General features: G+C 35.0%; 2 protein-coding genes across 4 annotated transcripts in view; one reads left to right on the top strand and one right to left on the bottom strand.

Moving 5' to 3' along the window:
• LOC123672068 (laminin subunit gamma-1) overlaps positions 1-21,725 on the top strand; it is a 76,913-nt gene that overhangs the window by 30,511 nt on the left and 24,677 nt on the right. Inside the window, exons 1-2 of one of the 3 annotated variants that reach the window (XM_045606044.1) lie at positions 8,368-8,776; positions 16,738-16,997. In XM_045606044.1, coding sequence (XP_045462000.1) covers positions 16,898-16,997 — 100 coding nt within the window. In that variant the 5' untranslated portion in view covers positions 8,368-8,776; positions 16,738-16,897. Of the gene's footprint in view, positions 1-6,720; positions 7,031-8,367; positions 8,797-16,737; positions 16,998-21,725 lie in introns of those variants that run through there. The other 2 variants (XM_045606043.1, XM_045606042.1) reach the window with 2 other exon arrangements.
• Positions 1,071-1,592, bottom strand: LOC123672083 (dynein light chain Tctex-type 1-like). Its single transcript, XM_045606066.1, has one exon. It carries the CDS (start codon positions 1,502-1,504, stop codon positions 1,178-1,180), a length of 327 nt encoding a protein of 108 aa, XP_045462022.1. The 5' UTR covers positions 1,505-1,592; the 3' UTR covers positions 1,071-1,177.

The raw sequence follows: 21,725 nt of genomic DNA, 5'->3' as shown, positions 1-21,725 counted from the left end.
TAATATTGTATAAGAATTGTAGAAGTCGCTGTTTTGAGGGTTTGCGTACATACATACAGACATACAGACAAAAACAGAATGATTTGAAATGCATTTTTTACAACAGACTCCAAAAACTGTTTCATCCCGATGTTCTAATCTTTGGTGGACTCGGGATCAGAGAATACACTGTGTCCGTGAAGTATGGAAAAAATTAATTTTTAGCTAAACAGACCATTTAAAGAAATAATCCTGAAACACGTCGATTTTTTATTTTAATTCACCGTATTTTAAAATAATAATCTAATATACAGGTTGAATTACTTTCGAGTAATGACGTCACCGTCATTTTTTTTTAATGGAACACCCCCATATTGTCTCAATTTTCCGATTACTCTAGCTGAACGTATTCCAAAAATGTATCACATGTTGATTCCAATTGGTACAGGGTGGACAAAAATACAATTGTTTTGTGTGTGCTCATAAAGTAACGCGTAACATTCTTTATTAGTTAAATTAACAATATTATCGAAAATACAATATACAAATAATGACGTTTCATGAAAAACTAGAAGAATATGTTTTTTTTTAATTAGTAAGAAATAATTTCTTTCATATTCTGTCTGCTAGACCACAAGTACCAAACATGTTTGGAAACAGCTCATTTTTATTCATCTAAAAATGTAACAAACTACAGGGTGTTACATTCAAACCAATTGCCGCTAGACAATAGGTATTTTTGATAATATTGTTAATTTAACTAATGAAGAATGTTACGCGTTACTTTATGAGCCCACACAAAACTATTGTATTTTTGTCCAACCTGTACCAATTGGAATCAACATGTGATACATTTTTGGAATCATCAGCTAGAGTAATCGGATAATCGAGACGATGACGTCATTACTCGAAAGTAATTCACCCTGTATATTAGATTATTATTTTAAAATACGGTAAATTAAAATAAAAAATCGACGTGTTTCAGGATTATTTCTTAAAATGGTCTGTTTAGCTAAAAATGAATTTGTTCCATACTTTACGGACACAGTGTATATCAATCTTTGCAAGGAGAGAAATTGAATAATATCATGCGAAATTGATCAAAATTTATAAAAATACACGTGTAGATGTAGACACTTTACATTCAAAGTTGAAATGTTAAATAAAAGAATAATATATAATGAGTAAAATAATCAATTTAGATAGCCAGTCCGAATACAGAGACAATACAATACATGGATTTGTTCTCCCACCGAACAGTACATGTTCCATCAGTAGCACAATCCCAGTAGCAAGAACTAGCAGTATGAAGGCCTGCGCCAGTCTTCTGCATGATGGAACAGGTCACGACATACTTGAACGATTTTTTCAGCTTACTCAATGAGCCTAAACTTTGTTCAGATATTGTAGCACTCCATTGGTTCACTTTGTCTTGCTGATAGCAGGCTCCGCACAGGGTTTGTTCTATTATGTCCTTGACGATTTTGCTCACCTCCTCGACCACGAACTGTGAATCATCATCCATCTTTCGGTATTTTCAACATGTACCATTCACTTGTAAGATTTTGCGTTGGACAATCGCAATTTGAAATCTGTCAGTGATGTCATCATACCTATGGAAATAAAAGGACATTTGAGATTGTGTCGGACTATAGAGGAAGTACAGAAGCTAAATTCATAGAGAATTTGGATTATTCAAATAATACTGAGTGACGAATATTCAAACTTCACCTCACCCATGAATGTATCTAATTCCATACATATAATCTCCAAGGGCGCAATGGGCGTATTAATGAACTAATGTCCAAAAGCACTACTTCTATAAAAATATTTTAGTGACTATCAACGTTTTCTAATATTGTGAAGTTTTCTGAACACACTTGAAGATACTTCCTTACTTATTTTCGAAATATGTTTCCTCGAAGTTCAATATTTATGGCGTTCAATTACTCAATTGATCTGCAAATCGACATGTCGTGAAAAAATAGAATAAGACTACCTACTTTGAACACCATGTCAATTATCACTTAGTGGAAAATATTTATTGAGGAGAAGAAAAGGCTTATGAAAAAATTCCGATAGTATTTCGATCGTATTATATCTCCTCTTCCGTCAGATAAGCAAAACACACCGCGAAAAGATTAAATTCTCTAATTATAATGGTTCAAATTTTGTATAATTGTAACATATCATCCGGGATCGGGGAGATAATCGATACCTGACTCCGCCACTGCCGAGCCTGGAACTGGGACTAAAGCAAACTTTACTTCAGTGTTTTCCCCTTGCTTTTCGGTATTCCGTTTAAATTTTCTGTGGTTCTGAGGTCGCTTGATACGAAATTTTGTAGGATGCTTGGGTTTTTCATGTCGTGGTCGGTGGTCCAGATTACACATCCCTGTTTCAATGAAATATGTCAAATAGAACTGTCATCCGTAGCGTCTTAAAAGAGCGTCATAAAACCATATGTTGAAGTAAACCATTTAACAATATGCATCTTTCGCAACTTACAACAAAAATTATGATTATGTAGTAAGTACGATATCTCTGACTTATCAGACGTAGAACAAGACAAGGTACGCCAAGCTTCAACTGATTATACTGGAAAAAATGTTCGGAAAAAAGAATGTAGGAAAAAAGTTGAAGGAAAAGTCTATAAAACAACATTTCAAAATGGGATTTTATGAGAACGTAGGAAGAAGAATAATATCATCGCTACGTAAAATCTTAGAAAACCAGTCCTGGAATCGAATCGCCAAGACTCCTGTTGCCCCAGGGCCCAGGATCAAGACTGACATGCACACTACCTAGATTGGGTAGGTACATAGTCTTTCAGGCTGAGCCCATATGCAGACTCTCTCGAACAGGGGCAATTCTGGCTGGAGATTGGTTTGTTTGAAAAGGAGAAAAAGTAACCTGAGAGAATGGTATGGCTGCACACCCAACAAACTTTTCAGAGCAGCCGTGTCCAAAATTAATATAACCATGAAGATTGCTAACCTCCTACGCAGAGAAAACACTTGAAGAAGATGAAGTAAGTAAATTTCGTGCATAACGAGTAGATTATGCTCGACATAAACGTCCATCTGAGCATACGATTGGTAAGAAAGTGAAAAATTCGAATAGATCGGATCAGTTACTGATGTTTTAAGGCTCGACCGAGTATATTTCAGCTGTAAATATTGAAGAAGATCCAAATTTATTCATTCCATGGCGCGCACAACTTTTGGACCTTCCTTAATGGACGCTTTAGCCTATTTTGCATCTGGATTAGCATCTCCATCCATATGAGGTTCATTTGATACAACAATTGAAGCCAGCTGACCATGGAATGCGTAGAACATATGCTGATTGGGTGCTTGAACGCATATTTTTCACTCGGTGGCTATGTAAACAAGCAAAATATTTGGCATATTTGGTAGTGAAAATCCTCATGTAAATGCTGAGAGACCATTACATCCACATAAGTCACTGTATGATGCGCAAAGAAGAATATTTCCCTCAAATTCTCATCGTTATAGCAAAATAATTACCAATTTTTTGGGCCCTAATTTTATGATATGGAATTGAAAGAGATGTGGTTCCAGCAAGATGTTGCAACAAGACACATAACAAGGCTCGTTTTGAATCAATTGCAAGAAAAATTCGAAGGACACGTCATTTCTTGTTTCGGTGATGTGAATTGGCCACCAAGATCTTGTGATTTATGTTTAATCGTGTTTATCCCAATAATTCTAAGGTTTTTGACGTTCTGAAAATCAACATCCATCAAGTTATTGGCTAGATACTCAGACTAATAAATATAGATAGACGGAGCTGCTTGAAATTTCACGAAATTATCAGGTTTTTTCCCCATATTCTTCTTGAATTTTCTATGATTCTGGTAACGCGATTATCATAATACAAGTGCAGAAAGCATTGCTATTATTCCACGAGTTCAAAATTTTAAAACTAGTGACGAAGTAAAAGAATTGATCTTTATTTATTTGTGTAACATAAGAAGTATAAACATTATTCGTGAATAAAAAGTACTACGCTTATTAATCATATAGTATAGATAAAAACTGAAGAAAACACTCATGCGCATTCAACAGAAAATAATTAATCAAAGACATCCACTTACGTCACTTAGCAGTCATTTTTCCCACAATGAAAATTCTTTGAATTCGTGATCCGGAGTATTTCACTCAGAATTTTCGAAAGAACAGGAAAAAATACTCAACCTCACCCTACAAACAATTGCCTTTGTCTAACGTTTCGTGTCAACGACCATGTATGAAATACCACTGGGGGCTGTTTTGAAAGCTTTCCTAGCACGCAAATATTCCGAGAATGTGCAAAGTTTCAGACCAAAACCAGCTAGCTGTAAGTATTTATTCCTGCCATAAATCATATGAGATATAATATGTCAGTCACAGTATTTTCGACTTATCATTAATCACAAAGAGTTTGATCGAATTTGAGGGGTTGTTGGGAGGTCGAATCCATATATTGGATGAGTTTTTTTCGGGATGACTTCAGTTATTCTGGTGAAAAAATGAGAAGTCGACACGAAACACCAGTATAGAATGGAGTATCCCCATAAAAGAAATCTTCTTCGTAGTCAATAAGGGCAGTTTTTTTTTACTACTTGATAGTGGTCAGTCGGAAATGCATTTCCGTCTTTCATATTCATAATTCGATACCAGTAGCTGAGGTCTAGCCGAAAGATAAAGTCTCTTAACCTATCCAGTTAATTAAATTTATAGTCAACGAACTTACTTCTTCATTTCTCCTCTGTTCATTGACATTAAAAGTGTTAGGTAAATTAATTTCCTAGTTTCGTTAAGTGTAATAAAGCCTCGAGTTCAAAATTATCACCATATCAACACCTCTGACAAAGCTAACATAATAGGAAAATTGGCCGCCGAGTTACATGAACTGCAATTACTAGTTTGTGCATCGTTTGCAAACTGAAAAAAGTGGTCAAACCAAAGGGTGTTGTTAAAGGAATGTCAAAGGGGCACAACAAAAAGAAGCCATCAAGGGCAACACCTAACCGACCCGAAACTTTTTCTGGGCTTGGAAAAGAACACTACAGAGTGGTGAATTGCTAGTGGAAACTGAGAAACAAAGAGACACTCTGGACACACCCGTAAGTGCGCAAACAAAAAACTGCGTGCAAGAAGCTTCTACAGCTCTCAAGAGCTGAAGAGTCATTGTGGGAAATATGCCGGCTCTGCAAGTTGGAGAAAGAAGCATCCGAACACGTACTGTCCATAACTGGCTGGTCTAAGAACCACATGTCAAGGAGGGCCAGTTCTTACTCCTGACGATGTGGTAGCTGAGGCTCCTAAGAATGTTGGCAAAGTTGCCAGCACTATCGAAGAACTCCATAGTACTGATTGAGTTGGATATTAGATCAAAAGATCAAAAGTGACGCTTTTTTGAACGGCTAAGCTGTAGCCAATCTACCTCTCCAGCAAAAAATCTCAATTTTGCTCAGGCCTTCAGGATGGAAAGATGCTTATATGTGAAATGTTACTGACATTTCTCCAATACTTGATTTTCTACAAATCACTTATGTTCTCCATAGGTTTTGATGTGATAATATCACACTACCAGTACCTTCGTGGTTTCTCTATGTTTCTGTTTTATTTAATTTCACTCTTACCAAAATATTTAAAACAAAGTTTCTGCTGAATCTCTACATAAGTGGCTTGCGTATGCTAATTTCCGACAATTTATTATCGATCTCAGATCAAATCAAATTATTCTGCTGGGAAGCTTTTATGAATAAAATAATTATAGGTTTTGATAGTTACTTACCCAACATGTAGCAATGATTAATAAAGATTAGATAAACTGGTATAATAATCACAAAAAGTAGAACTATAAGAAAAACTCTGTATCTCAACAACAAGGCGTTTGTGGGTCCATGTATGTATTTTTTCTAATTATCCAAAGATTCTCTCATTTTTTTTGTACCTTCAATTTAGGAACACGCTGTGCACAGAATAACAATTACCAGTTTCGTCCAAAACTTTATAATAACGGTACCAGTATCATAGTATGGTCAAACAGAATATCGCGAAAGATGACGAAAAAACACTAAAGTTAAATGACCTTGAATACTACATCTTTATACAGGGTGTCTCGTAAAGACCACGTCAAACCGAGGGAGAATGTTGATCAAAGGATAACCCACCTGCTATGACAAAATTCCCATTATAAAAGTCTTACCGTTTTCGAGATATATTTTTTTTTGAAAATAATGAATTACATAACACACGTTACACCAATAAATTGTCTATTTCATAGTGTGTTTAAAAGAGGTATCACACAAGTCATTTGTTATTCAAAGAAAAAAGATATGGCTGTTTTTATCCAAATGGGTACGTTTCTGACAAAATCAAGTTTGTCAATTCTGTTTAGAAATCTTCGATATTGCATTACTTAGTGAACAATGGCAATTGTTTACGCGCGAAAATATTACATAATTATTCACTTCAACGAAATTCAATTTTGCCAGCAAATTTTGCGAAAACATCATGCAGATCCAGATTTTTTTAATAAGATCATTAGGAGCGACAAGTCTTCCTATACCAAGGATGGGTACATGAAGACCTAAATCCTCTGGACTTTTAATATTAACTACTACAGTTCTTGAAGAGGATGATAATCTGAATTAGTCAGTATCGCTATTAAACCATCCTATCCAATTCTAACAGATCACCATAAGCTAACAGTTTTTCTTTCTTTCAGGAATGGGTAACTGCAACAGACATCCGAATCACCCTTGATCGGTTAAACACCTTCGGTGAAGAAGTTTTTGGTGACGAACAAGTGTTACGTTCGTACTTCTACGCCATAGCTGATGTAGCTGTTGGTGCAAGATGCAAGTGCAACGGTCACGCTTCTGAGTGCATCTCATCCACTGGACTGGACGGTAAGAGGAGAAGAGTATGCAAGTGTGAGCACAACACTGCTGGTCCAGATTGTAATGAGTGTTTGCCTTTCTACCATGATGCTCCTTGGAGGAGAGCAACTGCCAAGAATGCCTATGAATGTAAACGTGAGTAATCTATGTCAGCAATTCATAATTTAATACTAAGTCCAAAAAATCTGAGAGCATAGAATACTTAGCACATAATGCTGAGGCCATAATTGTTAGAATCAATCACTACATCCTTAGGAGCCTTAGGGGAGTCAGCTCGAGGCATTTGCACACTATGTGGTCGGCTGTTTCTGCCTCCTTTCCTTTACCTTGAAGATCTCATATCATCGTTAACCGAAGCTCAGCTCGTGGTAGCTTCAGGAGCTCTTTGGTATAGGTCGGTGAAAGCACCTCGAATTTCTTTGCCTGAATAAGACCCAGAGCATTCCTCCAGAGGATGTTGGACCTCTGTCTTGTATTGGTTTTTTTAAGCCCACAGAAGAGCCCAGAACCAACAAATGTCAACCTTGAAGCCCTTTTTGCAAGTTCATCGGCCTTTTCATTTCCTTCAATACCACAATGCCCTGGTATCCTATCTGAAGCATTACTTACCAACCAGTTTTGCAATAATCAACCTTCAAACTGATTTGTATAACAAAAAGAATTGGAACTCTCTCCCCCATTGACTTCACTCAAGTTTTAAGGTCATTCCAAAGTTACAGAACGGTTTATAAAAAAGTCCTTCCTAACAATAAAAAATTGCTCTTTGTGGCTTCATAAACCTCACTGAAAAGTGTTGCAGATTGTTTGCTTTGATCATGCATTGAGATCAACTACATCGGCCTCTATTTTATAGATCTACCAACTTTGTGACTATAAATTTATCACTTCTTTTGATCTTTTTGCTATGTGGATTAACCATTTCAATTTATCTGCCAACTCTGTGCAACTATCAGCAATTGATCTACCGATTAGATAGATCTACCAGCCAAGTATTCTTACGAATTCGTCCCTGTAGTTCTCACAAGATTTCTAAAAACACTGGTTCATCCACCATATTTTAATTCAAAGGAAAGCGAAAAACTTCCATTTCTTCCATCAGAAGGCTCTAATTGATGTAAGGTTCATATTTCCAAGAAATTTGATGTGATTGACTTAAGAAACGATGCGGAAATCAAGTGAAGCTGAGAATATCCTTGAAATCCAAAAAGGCTGGTTTCTTCAGAAATTACCAATTTTATCTTAAACTCTTTCAAGAGAGAGTGGCCACACCAGCATTTCTAGACATTTTATAAAGTCATGTATCAGGTTTTTCCCGCAAAACATTTGCATGAGGTCGATTGCTAGGTTCTATATACTTAAGATTGTCTCTTATAAAATGAATATTTCATATGCTGGTCAAAGAATGTCGTAAAAACAGATTGGAACCAATCGAAATAGTATTTAGGTTAAATATGCCCCCTTGGATATAATCTCAAATCGAAACATCCGCACCTAAAGAGCAAGAGATGCATAAATACATTAATACAATTCGTATTCCACGGAAGATCACATAATAACTTCAATTAAGGTTTTTCATAACTGTGAATCGGACCTTTCGCCTGCTTTTCGTCATTATCGTTAGATGGAGAGGTCGATGCATATAACTGCACATGTTTCCACCTGAGAGTGAGGTGACATTTATTGCTGGTCTTGTGGTCTTGAGTAGGGGGCCTATGCCACTTCACATCCCATCGGGCGATCTTTCCCATGGTGAGTCAGTGTAATTCGATTGTCGAGTTTGAAAAGGTGCGTGCCGGGCCCTATTTATCCATCTTCGTGAGGTGTTCGGTGTGGTGAACCCCGCGGTGAAGTGAGACTTCGTTCTTATCTGGCACGATTTTGGTGTGTCCTCTATGACATAAGTAACGCAGGAAAATATTTCTATGACAACACTCCTGAATTCCTCCTATGAAGCAAACATAGAGTAATAAACATACAGGGTGTTCTGATTTGTTTCCGACAAACTGAAATGGGTGATAGATCACATCATTTTAAGCAAAAAAGTTCCTATGAACATGGGTCCGGAAATGCTTCGTTTCCGAGATACAGGGTGTTAAAGTTGAAAAACTAATTCGCGTTTTTTTTTTATATGTTTTGACTGCTTCGAAATCCTTTCATGAAATTATTCCTATTCAAATATTAAATTTAAATTCATTTTGAAAATTTCTAAGGCGAAATGCATGCGGATTTTCTATTGCCCACTAATAAGTAGAAGTGGTATGCTATGTAATTGTTGTTTTTAAGTTCTGAATATTCTGTTTCCTGAAATATTGCGTTGTTGGGATGCTTTACGAATACTGAGTTTTTATTTTCTTCGAAGGTCTGTAAAATCCTATTTCTCTGTAGATGATTTCTTCTTTGTATGCTTCGTTCCGGCCTTTGGTAACCAATACCATTTTCCTGTATTTGTTGATAAGCTATTAACTTAGTTAACTATAATTATAATTAATGACATCTGAACCTAACACACTTCAAATCTGTCATTGTGTATAGCCATTTTAAACCTATTGCCGCAACAATTGTTGAATGTAAAAGAATCAATCATTCGAAGATGTCATTTGTGCATTCAACAGAACGGTGGACATTTCGAACACCTTTAAAAATTATTATGTTATTTTGTTTTGTTCTAAATTGTTACTTCTAAAAAATATTTAATTTAAAATTATTACAAATTTGTTTCTACATGTTTTAGAGATTACAAAAATATGGATTTGGCTTTAAATGCGTTTTTCTCTGAAACGGTTGCCCCTAGCAACTTAAATGAGTTATACCTTTTTTAACTGGAAAAGTCAGGGGAATCCAGGGTCCAGAATGACGTACAGGGTAGCACAGAAAAGTTGCTACGGTTTAAAGGGGACGAAATGATTGCCAGTGGCGCCCTCTAGAAAATACAACCAAATCGACCACAAATTTGAATTTCTCACCTCAAAAAACCCTATGTACCAACTCTCATGCAATTATTTGGAATCAGTCGAAAGATATTTAAGAAGAAGCGAATTATTTTTTCAACTTTAACACCCTGTATCTCGGAAACGAAGCATTTCCGGACCCATGTTCATAAGAACTTTTTTGCTTAAAATGATGTGATCTATCACCCGTTTCAGTTTGTCGGAAACAAATCAGAACACCCTGTATATTACCTATATTGAATGAAATATATTTATTTGAGTGATTCCCGATTGGATATGCAAATTTGAATATTTGGAATACGATATTTTTCCGAATTGTCGAATTTATAATAAGCAGAATATGTATTATTTTCTGTATCTAGCTGCTGAAATCCAAGGTTTTCCAACTTTTTGTCATCGGTTGTTTCACGTCGTTTGGCCCGATTGAAGTTTGTTTTCTGAATTTGTGATATATTTCGGTATTTATTTCAATATATTTTGAGTTAATATGAAACTTTGATTCACTATGGGACATAAGAAGTGCGTTCTTCGTAGAGAAACTCGCGAATTGAGTGATCACTGATATGTTTTCAATTCCGCGCGCTTGATGTCAAATTTGATAGTTCATGTTGGGGACAAAATTTGCGCACTGAAAATGACATATGCTCCCTATATCTATGTTTATTACTCTGAGGAAGCAATTTTTCATCTTCTGGTTTGCTGAAAATTAAGCTGATCTGTTCAATGATGTATATGGGTTGTCATGGGCGCCCGCAGAAATTTTTCTCAGGGGGGGCAAAATGAAAATTATTGAAAAACGATAGGTAAAGGTGTCCATGATTGTCATTGAAAACCGGAAATTTGTTGTGAATCCATTTCCAATCCCTTTGGATTGAGAGAGTAATATTGAGGGTGTTGTGCTGAAAAATAAGGCAATCAAAATCTCAGGGGGGGGGGGGGGGCATGGACCCCCCTGGCCCTCCCCTGCGGGCGCCCATGTGGGTTGTTTTTCATTCGTTCAGAAAATTATCCTCTTCATCAATAGAAGAAGAATTATTGTCCAATTTTCAGTCAGCAGTACTTCCTACTACTCATAAGGTGTCCATCCTTTGAATTATGACCTCAACAAATCCCTCATGATATTCTGAAGGTTTGATGATCCAAACAGTATGTAAATTCCTCATATAAACATGTAATAAAAGACAAGTGGAAAAGCACAAACATGAGATGAGATCGCCAACGATTGGGATTCCATTCACCCATTTGCACTTTGAAATCAATCAATCCATTTATGTAGGATTTTTATCGATATCTTTCCGTGCGATTTTGGTACAAAAGAAAATGAAGTGGAAGTTCGATATTTTCCTTTTATTTCTGTTTGGGAAGCAAATCGACAAAAAGAACTTACCGAGCAATTTTTCGAATCATTCATACAGGGGGGGTTCCCAAATTGAAGTGCAAATGAAAATGAGAGATTCCTCGGACAATAATGAAATAATAAATAAGAATAAAAGTCCTATAAACATGGGACTACGAACGATTTGTTTTCGAGATACAGGGTGTTGCAGTTTGATTTTTTTATAATTTTTTTCTTATAGCATCTGCACTTTACAAGATTTTTAACCGAAAGTTGGTATAAATATTCTAATTTAGAGTTTACATCCTGTGATATGTCAATTTCGATCCGCTGAAATTTTCATTTTTTAGATTTTGAATAGAATAAAAATCATCCATCCGCCCAAAGATTACATACTTAAAATTATGTCTGGGAAATTTTTTTGATGAAAGTAGAAATAATAAATCATTTCGTTACATTTGCTGTATTTTTTCTATTAATTCGGGTCAAATGATCATTTATAGTAAACGTATTTCCTTTATTTAGTTATTCATTCGAAACAATTCCACTAGAGAGTCGAGAGATGATAAATCGGGAGAAAGTATTGGCCAATGTATGAAACCACCATTTACAATTTACAATTTTTGATATTGAGAAGTCGCTTAAGAATGAGCAGCAATAAAGCTTTTTCAATGCTCAACTTCATTCATTCAGGTCATTTCCAAGTGAAAATTTGAAAACGCTTGAGTTGTATGGTAAGGTGTAATGCGGTTTAAGTTTAACCAGTGGTAATCAGCTGCGGCGGCGCTTCTGCTCCACTTAAAAGAAGTCATAAAGTAATACTATGTTGGCATATTTTACATTCCTATACATATTGCGGCATTACGCCTTGATAGTCTGATAGAGTAGCTACAAAATAAAATGAATCTACTAGCATATTAAGAAAAGTTTACCGAACGAGATATGTGAATTAATGAAGATATATCGGGTGTCCCAAGGTGAGTGGCCTATTGGATTATTATGGAAACTATTGATGGTACAGATTTCAAATTTTGTGAATAGATATTTGGCCATGTAAGGTACATTTTTAAAATAATTCCACATTTCCAGTGTTGCCGGATGTACGACAATTTGGCAACAACTTTGTTATTTTGAATGGGACATCCGGTATTTCTATTTTTTTCATGATACTCCATAAAATATTAAATCTATTCACTCTTACTTTTCCACCCCTATCTTCAACGGTTTTTGAGTTATTAATTATTTTTCGAAATTTTAGATCAAATTGGCGTATTACGAAAATGGCTCTAGTTCGCTCAATATTTGAGATTTAAGTCAGAAATTTTGCGAGTCGTTAGATATTGATCTGATCTGTGTCATTATTTTTGAATTATGGTTGTCAATAATACAGGACGGACCAAAAAAAATCATCATTTGCCAAGTTAAAAAATTGTAAAAAAGTCTATTTTTTCAAATTAGACACCTAGTATATTTTTCAATTTTTGGAATCAGTACAACACACTCTACAATTTTTCTATTAACGTCCTTATACCTATCTCAACTGGATTCCGAGTTATATGCGTTTATTAGATTTCACATTGATTCAATAAGTTAATTTCTTTTGTATTGTTATTTTCTCTATGTCGTTCATAGATCGATATATCAATGAATCAGTTCAATCCATAAATGTCTAAATAAAAAATTATTGCCTAACAGGTGTTTTGTTCCGAGGTTTTTCTATAAATAATGGCTCAAGAAAGATATACACATATAACGCATATAACTCGGAATCCAGTTGAGATAGGTATAGGGACGTGAATAGAAAAATTGTAGAGTGTGTTGTACTGATTCCAAAAATTGAAAAATATACTAGGTGTCTAATTTGAAAAAATTGACTTTTTTACAATTTTTTAACTTGGCAAATGATGATTTTTTTTGGTCCGTCCTGTATTATTGACAACCATAATTCAAAAGCAGTGACACAGATCAGATCAATATCTAACGACTTGCAAAATTTCTGACTTAAATCTCAAATATTGAGCGAACTAGAGCCATTTTCGTAATACGCCAATTTGATCTAAAATTTCGAAAAATAATTAATAACTCAAAAACCGTTGAAGATAGAGGAGGAAAAGTGAGAGTGAATAGTTTTAATATTTTATGGAGTATCATAAAAAAAATAGAAATACCGGATGTCCCATTCAAAATAACAAAGTTGTTGCCAAATTGTCGTACATCCGGCAACACTGGAAATGTGGAATTATTTTAAAAATGTACCTTACATGGCCAAATATCTATTCACAAAATTTGAAATCTGTACCATCAATAGTTTCCATAATAATCTAATAGGCCACTCACCTTGGGACACCCGATAGATATCTACTTCAACTGTTGTTTTTAATTACGGACAGATTCCCCCGCAAAAATATTGAAAGGAAGAGATGGTTGCTTACCGTAAAGTTTCAAGATAATATGGTTAAAAATTGTGGACACCATGTAATATTATTGAATCATTGAATTGAAAATTCAAGTTTTGACTTGCACCTTGTCAAGAAAGTAACCGAAAATTGATCATTTAGAAAGATCCCCTGGAAAGAATGTCGAAATAACTTTCTTTCCGCTGAGTTGATACAATGATCATCTGTACAGGGTGGGCAAATTTCGATGTTTTAGCACTACAACTTTTAAACCAGAGGAGATAGACAAAATCTGATACCCATTTCTCGATCTCTTTTTCTGAGAAACTATCAAGGGTAGTATTCATTTTTGGCTACCTTCTTTTGTTTTCGAGTTATAAGCGAAAATTGGAAAAATGGCGATATCGAAAAACATCTATATCTCCGCTAATACTGATGATAGAGCTCTGAAATTAAAACATTCTACAGGCACTTTTTTACGTGGAATCGAGTGGCGTGCTCGTCTTTTCAAAAGGGTTTTTAATTACGAAGCTATGACCCAAAGTTATGTTTTTTTAAATGGGAACACTATATTTCAGTGACATTTTTTGAAAGCTTGATTTTTCCTGATTTCAAAAATATATAACATCATATGGTTCGTATCAATATAAATAAAAGAAAGAGGTCAAAAACCATTTTTTACCTAAGATTCTCATTATTTCTATGGTTTCAACTGTTGACGAGCACAGAAAAATTGAGCTTCCTATAACAAGAGAAGAGTCCTTCCATCAATCTGATTATTTCTATGCTTTTTACTAATTTATACAAAATTCGAATCTAGGTAAGTATATTTTATAAATTTTTTATCTAAAAATAGATTCGGAAATAACGAAAAGATCCACAGGATCGATTGTTTCAATCGAAAGAGTTGTAATGAGATGGATGCATCAGAAGATTATTTTCATAGGTCTCCAGAATGAATACGCACAAGTATATTTTATTCAAAGTCACTTGAACTATTCCATAAAAACTCTTGGCCATAGATGTCTCTTTGAAGTGGATACCGCGATCTGCAAAATACCGGGGTTTATCTAAAAGTATTGTTAGGCAATAAATTCACTGGGGCCAAAGGAATTTCTGGAAACTTAGCCAAACCTTGTATAATTGAAATATTCATCTTCCTCGAAATGACTTTGGATAGGTATACTATACCATTTCAAATAGCACATGAAACAATGTATATATGATTGAACAATTTAATTACGAAGGGAATTAGTAAAAATCACCGAAAAAATCATATTAACGGAAGGACTCTTCTCTTGTTATAGGAAGCTCAATTTTTCTGTGCTCGTCAACAGTTGAAACCATAGAAATAATGAGAATCTTAGGTAAAAAATGGTTTTTGACCATTTTCTTTTATTTATATTGATACGAACCATATGATGATATATATTTTTGAAATCAGGAAAAATTAAGCTTTCAAAAAATGTCACAGAAATATAGTGTTCCCATTTAAAAAAACATAACTTTGGGTCATAGCTTCGTAATTAAAAACCCTTTTGAAAAGACGAGCACGCCACTGGATTCCACGTAAAAAAGTGCCTGTAGAATGTTTTAATTTCAGAGCTCTATCATCAGTATTAGCGAAGATATAGATGTTTTTCGATATCGCCATTTTTCCAATTTTCGCTTATAACTCGAAAACAAAAGAAGGTAGCCAAAAATGAATACTACCCTTGATAGTTTCTCAGAAAAAGAGATCGAGAAGTGGGTATCAGATTTTGTCTATCTCCTCTGGTTTAAAAGTTGTAGTGCTAAAACATCGAAATTTGCCCACCCTGTACTCACGCGGACTTTGAATGTCATCTATCACCTAGTTAGATTACATTGTTATCATAATGTCTTCAATAAATAAAAATACCGAACAAACAAATTTGCGGAGACACCATAGAGTAATAAACATAGATAGAGGGAGTATACTTAATTTTTACATGTCCCCAATATGGTTAGTTTACGTTGTCGGATTGTGATATATTTTCAAATCCACAATTTTACTATATCGTTATGAATTTATATTGTATTGAATGAAATAAATTTATTTGAGTGATTCCCGATTAAATATGCAAATTTGAATATTCGGAATCCGATATTTTTCCCGATTGTCGATTTTATAATAAGCAGAATATCTATTATTTTCTGTATCTACCTGCTGAAATCCAAGGTTTGACAACTTTTGCTCTTCTAGTGTCATCGGTTGTTTCACGTCGTTTGGCGCGCTTGAAGTTTGTTTTCTGAATTTCTGATATATTTTGGTATTCATTTCAATATATTTTGAGTTAATATGGAAGGTTTATTCACTATGGGACATAAGAGTGCGTTTTTTGTGGAGAAACTCGCGAATTCAGTGCGATATCGTATTACTGATATATTTTCATTTCCGCGCGCTTCATGTCAAATTTGATAGTTCATGTTGGGGACAAAATTTGCTTACTGAAAATGACATATGCTCCCTATATCTATGTTTATTATTCTGAGGGAGACGAATATCCACAAACATGAAAGAAATCAAAATTGTTCAAAATGATCAAAAATGCATTCTTCCAAAAGTGCTTCCTCCACCATCGAAAGCAAAATGTTTGGACTGATGATTCGATAAGTTGTTCATTCATTTTTTCATTTAACCTTTCGGAATGGCCTTATTTGAAAGTGGCAATAAATTTAATAATGAAAAAAATGTTTCATTGCTCAAATATCTGTACTTTTTTGACATAACAGTATATATTACTTTTTTTTTTCTTCTTGTATTAATTCATTCTAAAACAAACTCATGGAGAAGATCATTTTTCCTATCCAAAAAAGTTGGGTTCATCCAATGAAATACTGTGGTGAACTATAATCACTTTAATTTCGACTTTAATAATTGCCTCTTCTATTTTTTTTCCTAGAAACTATCGAAGTCGAAGCATTCCAATAAGTATTTCATAACAATAAAAAAGACTGACCAATTCTCTCCAACTCATAAGCTTACTTGTATTGGAATTCTCTAATCTGTTGATTTTATTCATTGAATGAAGATGTCTATCTAATCCGAGTTGTCATATCTTCCTCCCTGATCTGAAAGTGACTAGTCCTGATAAATGAATTTTCTTCCTTGAATCACTATAACGATAATAAATTTTGTAGGATATTTCATTCAGCAGGTACTACCTAGAATAAAACATGAAATCAATGCCGCATATTCTTATATGCAGCCAAGGTTTTCCTTATAAGATGAAATGATATATTGTGGTCGTGCTATCGGAACAAAATCTTCATGAGTGCTCAAATAATGTAGAGAGTGAACATGTCCCCATTTTTTTCATTTCTGATTTCAATTCTGTTTTTATCGAAACGAACTATTTGTACGGAATGGGATGGAATAACTCCATGGTTTTCTGGAAGTGGTGAGTATATAGAATTTTTGGTTATTTGAAGATTATGTCATATATGTTTTCTTGAGCGCTCATTCCCTGAACAGATATGCAAAAAAAAATAGAAAATGCCATTTAAATAAATCGGCTTATTGACTTTTTTTGCAGGTCATTTCTAAAAAAATGGAATGTCTTTCAGACACATAAATTCGCAGAAGACTTGAAAACTTTTCGGCAATCCGATAAAAAAAATCGTACAATTACCTCGTACGGTTTTCACGATATGATCTTCAGACCACATTATCCATGGAATTTGTTGAAGAAAGTAGCCTACGTCAAAAAGTACCACAGATAATTGATTACAAGTGAGGTTTTCGCTTTTTAAATATTCTGCGGGAAAATATTCTCGGAAATAAATAATAAAGGGAATAATGATAAATTATTGTAGAAAACACCAATGTCGCTAACTATTTAGGTGATACATAGGCGTTCAACTTTGCTTCTGTCGTTGCTGCTGTTTGTTTCAGTCGATTTTAACAATTCATGATACATTACGCCGAGCTGGTCCCACCAAATACTGAGCATGACCTTGGAACAGTGAATATTCGGTTTGGACGTCGACGTGGAAGCATGGCCGGGATATCCCCATGATTTGGGATTATCGCAGTGAATTCATTTTTCGCCTCCAGTCACCATGCGATGCAGATCCCTTCCGTCTTTACTTTGTAAGCAGTTGTTCACAAGCAAACAAACGCCGTTCAACATATCTTGGCTTCAACTCGGATGGCATCCAATTTCTTTGTTTCTGAATCATTTCCATGACTTTCAGGCGCTTTGAAATGTTGCGTCACTCCCATTGATCCTGCCAGTTCCTGTTGCGTCTGATTAAGTAATGCCTCCAATTCTGCATCTCGAAAACCTTCTCTCTTCCACCGCCATGCAGATCTTCGATGTCAAAATCACCGTTCTGGAAGCGTTTAAACCACGTTCTTTCACTAAGCGGTCTCACCATAGGTATTAGAGAGCATTCGATGAGCCTCAGCCGCAGATTTCTTCATAATGGCAGAAAATTAAAACCTTCCGCAAATGATGAGAATTTGGGTCGTAAGCTGACATGTTCAATCGAGAATAACTTTATGAAGCAGTCACAAATCGACTAATATTTCGATGGCGTTATGTTCACAAATACCTGAGCTTATTGTATGATATCTACCATCTATTAATTTCGACTAACACTTACCGCTACAGCCATCTTTTGTAAAACGGCGGAAAATAAACGTTTCATATATGCATCTGAAAATATATTCAACAAATGTATGTTCTTGATATGAGTTGGTTTTAAGCGTGAATTCACTAACCAAAGTGTACCTATAAGAAAAAAAGCAGTAGGGATGAATTTTGATGGCCTAGGGCGGAAAAGTAACTTTTTCGGAACGAAAACAATCCTCGAAAATTCTTTGCGTAGTGACGGACCAGAATACTGGATTAACCTTATTTGTATTCTGAATATGCTCCAAGAAAGTAACCATTCTTGAACGATTTCAGGAAAAAACTCATTACCGTATTTATTCAGCATAATTTCAGTCGAAATCAAAAAGTCTTTTCGGATACGAACCGCCGCAACTCATTCCTATATAAGGATTCTACAGATTGAACATAGCCGTATATGGTAATGTCTTCGGAATATCCTCTCATTAAGAAGAAGAAGAAATGGCGAAATTCTCCACGGAACAATAGATAATGATGGATAACGCCACCATCATCGCTAATAAGCTTGGTTCCCATGGTACTGACCACACCCGCACTGCTACCAGGGCTGTTCGGTATTTTATAATGACTATATGATTGATTTCATATCGAAACCGTATAAGAACCTGCTGTGCTTGTTCTGGATCTTATTTTATCAATAAATTTCGAAATACGATAAAGACAAATTAGTTTCAACTCGTTTTTTCATATGTTCGAATTCATATAGATAAACAATAATTATTTATTTTAAATGGGAAAATTCTTCTAAATTTAATATATTTAAGCAAAAACCATTTTTATCTACTCCTATTGAATTATATATTTATTATTCAACTGCTTTTGAGCAATTAATAGTATCTATTAACAAACATCGTGAGTTATAATAACTCACTATAATAAATCGGAAAATATGGATCTGTGCTTCTATACTTCTCTGCTTCTATTCGATTGGCCGAAAGGGAACATTCCATTATTGTTATTGAGGGGAGGAATGTCCGAGGGAATGTCACTTTAATAATTTTGACATTTTCAAATTAAGTTGATATCTAATAATTGTGAATGTTTTGCTGAAAATGATTAATTCTGATAGTGAAGATGAAATATTATATAGGTATACATTACCGAAAGACAAACAGCTAATATTACCATACAGAATTACTTGCCCGAAAAAAATATAAAGGAGTTTGTAGCAGTAAGGTCATTAAGTCGTCGTTTACAGGGAATGTTTTTTGGTATATTTTAATGCATTTTTATAGGCAACTATTAAGGGTTTTCAATATAGTTCTATGTCTGTACTCTGTACTGGATTCTAGCTAGCCGAAGCTAGTTCGATTGTGATTGGTGACACTAAGTTTCCATCTCTCTTGTAGTCGGGATCGAGCACATATGTTTATTTCCGGTTCCTTCTGTCTATATTCTAAGTCTGTATTTTTTTTTTAGTATTTATTGATATAGTCGTACATAAAGTATAGTATTCAACTTGCGGTAATGGTCATAACTCACTTGATGAATTACAGCACTCGCCTGCGGCTGCAAACTTCATCTGCGTGAGTTATGACTAAGATGTCTAAAAACCAGGTGTATGAACTGATTAGCTTTTGTTTTGCCAATTTTGAGAATATTAGTTAAGCTTCGTTATGTCAACTGTAGGTAGCGCTATCAACAAATTAAGATTCTTGTTATTTATTATTTACGAGTTTTGTGCCATTATATACCTATATGTATATCTTTCATTATAGTTATGATCTATGGAAGTAATTCTTGTAATTGAAATACCAATAAACTCTCTCTCTATTTCAAATATTTGAATTCATTCCAGTAAACGTTTCGTGTTTTGTTTCACGACTTAGCACGATCATACTCGGTTACACGTCGCTTTTGATTGGTCAGTATCGGGTCTTAATTAATGTATCCAATCAAAATCAACGGAAATGACAAATATGACAATGCGGCGCCGCCACGAACTAAAACTATTATTTTACCATGTTTTTAGACATCTTAGTTATGACCTACATTACCGCTCATTGAATAATATACTATTAAATTTCATTATGTATTTTCTGTGAATTTTCATTCGAACAATAAAAATCACTCAGGAATAATTTTTCATCAAAAACAATTATGACCGTCCGTGAACACGATAACTTTGGAAAGAAGAGACCTATAGAGAGTTGAAATTTTACTCTTTACATCTGAATATTATTTTCCTGATAGCTCGGAAAATACATAGGCGTACAACATTGCTTCCGCTGTTTTTTTTTAATTCGAGGCTTTACTGTGAAAAAACTGGTTATACATTTATGTATTGTCCATCTCTAGCCACTACTTTCTCCCATCTTTCGGGCATCGTACGAATCCTGCGTTGAAAAACTGATCATCTTTCGAATTGATCCAATTTTTCACTTCTTCATAAGAGCGGAAGGGCTAGTCAGCCAGCCATGTGCCATTGATCGAAACAAGTGATAGTCCAAGGAAGCAACGTCGAAGAATAGGGCGGGTGGTGTAGAACTTCCTGATTCAACGTTTCCAAGTATGTCTTGACCACTGGGGTCCAGCACGACCTTAGAACCGTGAATAATAGGTTTATCTGTCGACGTGGAAGTATGGGATATCCTCATAATTTTCGGCGCATGGTATTATCGTAATGGACCCATTTTTCGTCTCCAGTCACGGTGCTATGCAGAAATCCCTCCCGTCTTTGCCTTGCAAGCAGCTGTTCTCAAGCAAACAAACGCCGTCAAGATCTTTCGGCTTCAACTTGTACGGCACCCAATTTCCTTGTTTTTGAATCATTCCCATGACTTTCAGGAGTTTTGAAATGGTTTATTGCGGCACTCCCAATGATCCTGCCACTTCTTGTTGCGTTTGACACGAGTCTTGATCAAGTAATGCCTCCAATTCTGCATCTCCGAAAACTTCTCTCTTCCACCATCATGCTGGACTTTGACGTCAAAATCACCGTTCTTGAAGCGTTGAAACCTCTCTCGGCTCGGTTTTTCGCTAATAGTGGCCTCACTTAGGTATTTGAGAGCATTCGATGAGCCTTAGCCGCAGATTTCTTCATATTAAAGCAAAAAATCAAAACCTCCCGCAAATGACTTGAATTTAGCTTGTAAACTGACCAGTTTAATCGAGAATAACTCTATGATGCAGACACAAACCGACTATTTCGATGGCGTTATGTTCACAAATACCTAAGCTTATTGTATGAAATCTACGATCTATTTATTTCGACTATCACTTACCGCCACAGTCATCCATTGCAAAATGGCAGAAGCAAAGTTGTACACCAATACCTATGTGGTTTTATTGAAATTCAATACCTGGTTCAAATCAATTACACGAATAAGGCTTATGCAAAATGTCATTTCACCAGAAGAATGAAAAAATATTCAACACCTTCTTCCGAGAGTAAACGAAAATAAAATAAACTTTCATTTATAATATCGATCAAATTTTTATTTAAATATGACGCTTTTGTCATTATGTGTGGAATACATCATCATCTAAATA

Source organism: Harmonia axyridis, chromosome 2 (assembly GCF_914767665.1).
Source record: "Harmonia axyridis chromosome 2, icHarAxyr1.1, whole genome shotgun sequence".
Taxonomy (NCBI): domain Eukaryota; kingdom Metazoa; phylum Arthropoda; class Insecta; order Coleoptera; family Coccinellidae; genus Harmonia; species Harmonia axyridis.
This window is presented reverse-complemented; position numbering and strand designations above follow the sequence as displayed.

Bases quoted from the DNA above. Each gene is read 5' to 3' on its own strand.
- LOC123672083 (XM_045606066.1), bottom strand. From the start codon at position 1,504: ATGGATGATGATTCACAGTTCGTGGTCGAGGAGGTGAGCAAAATCGTC.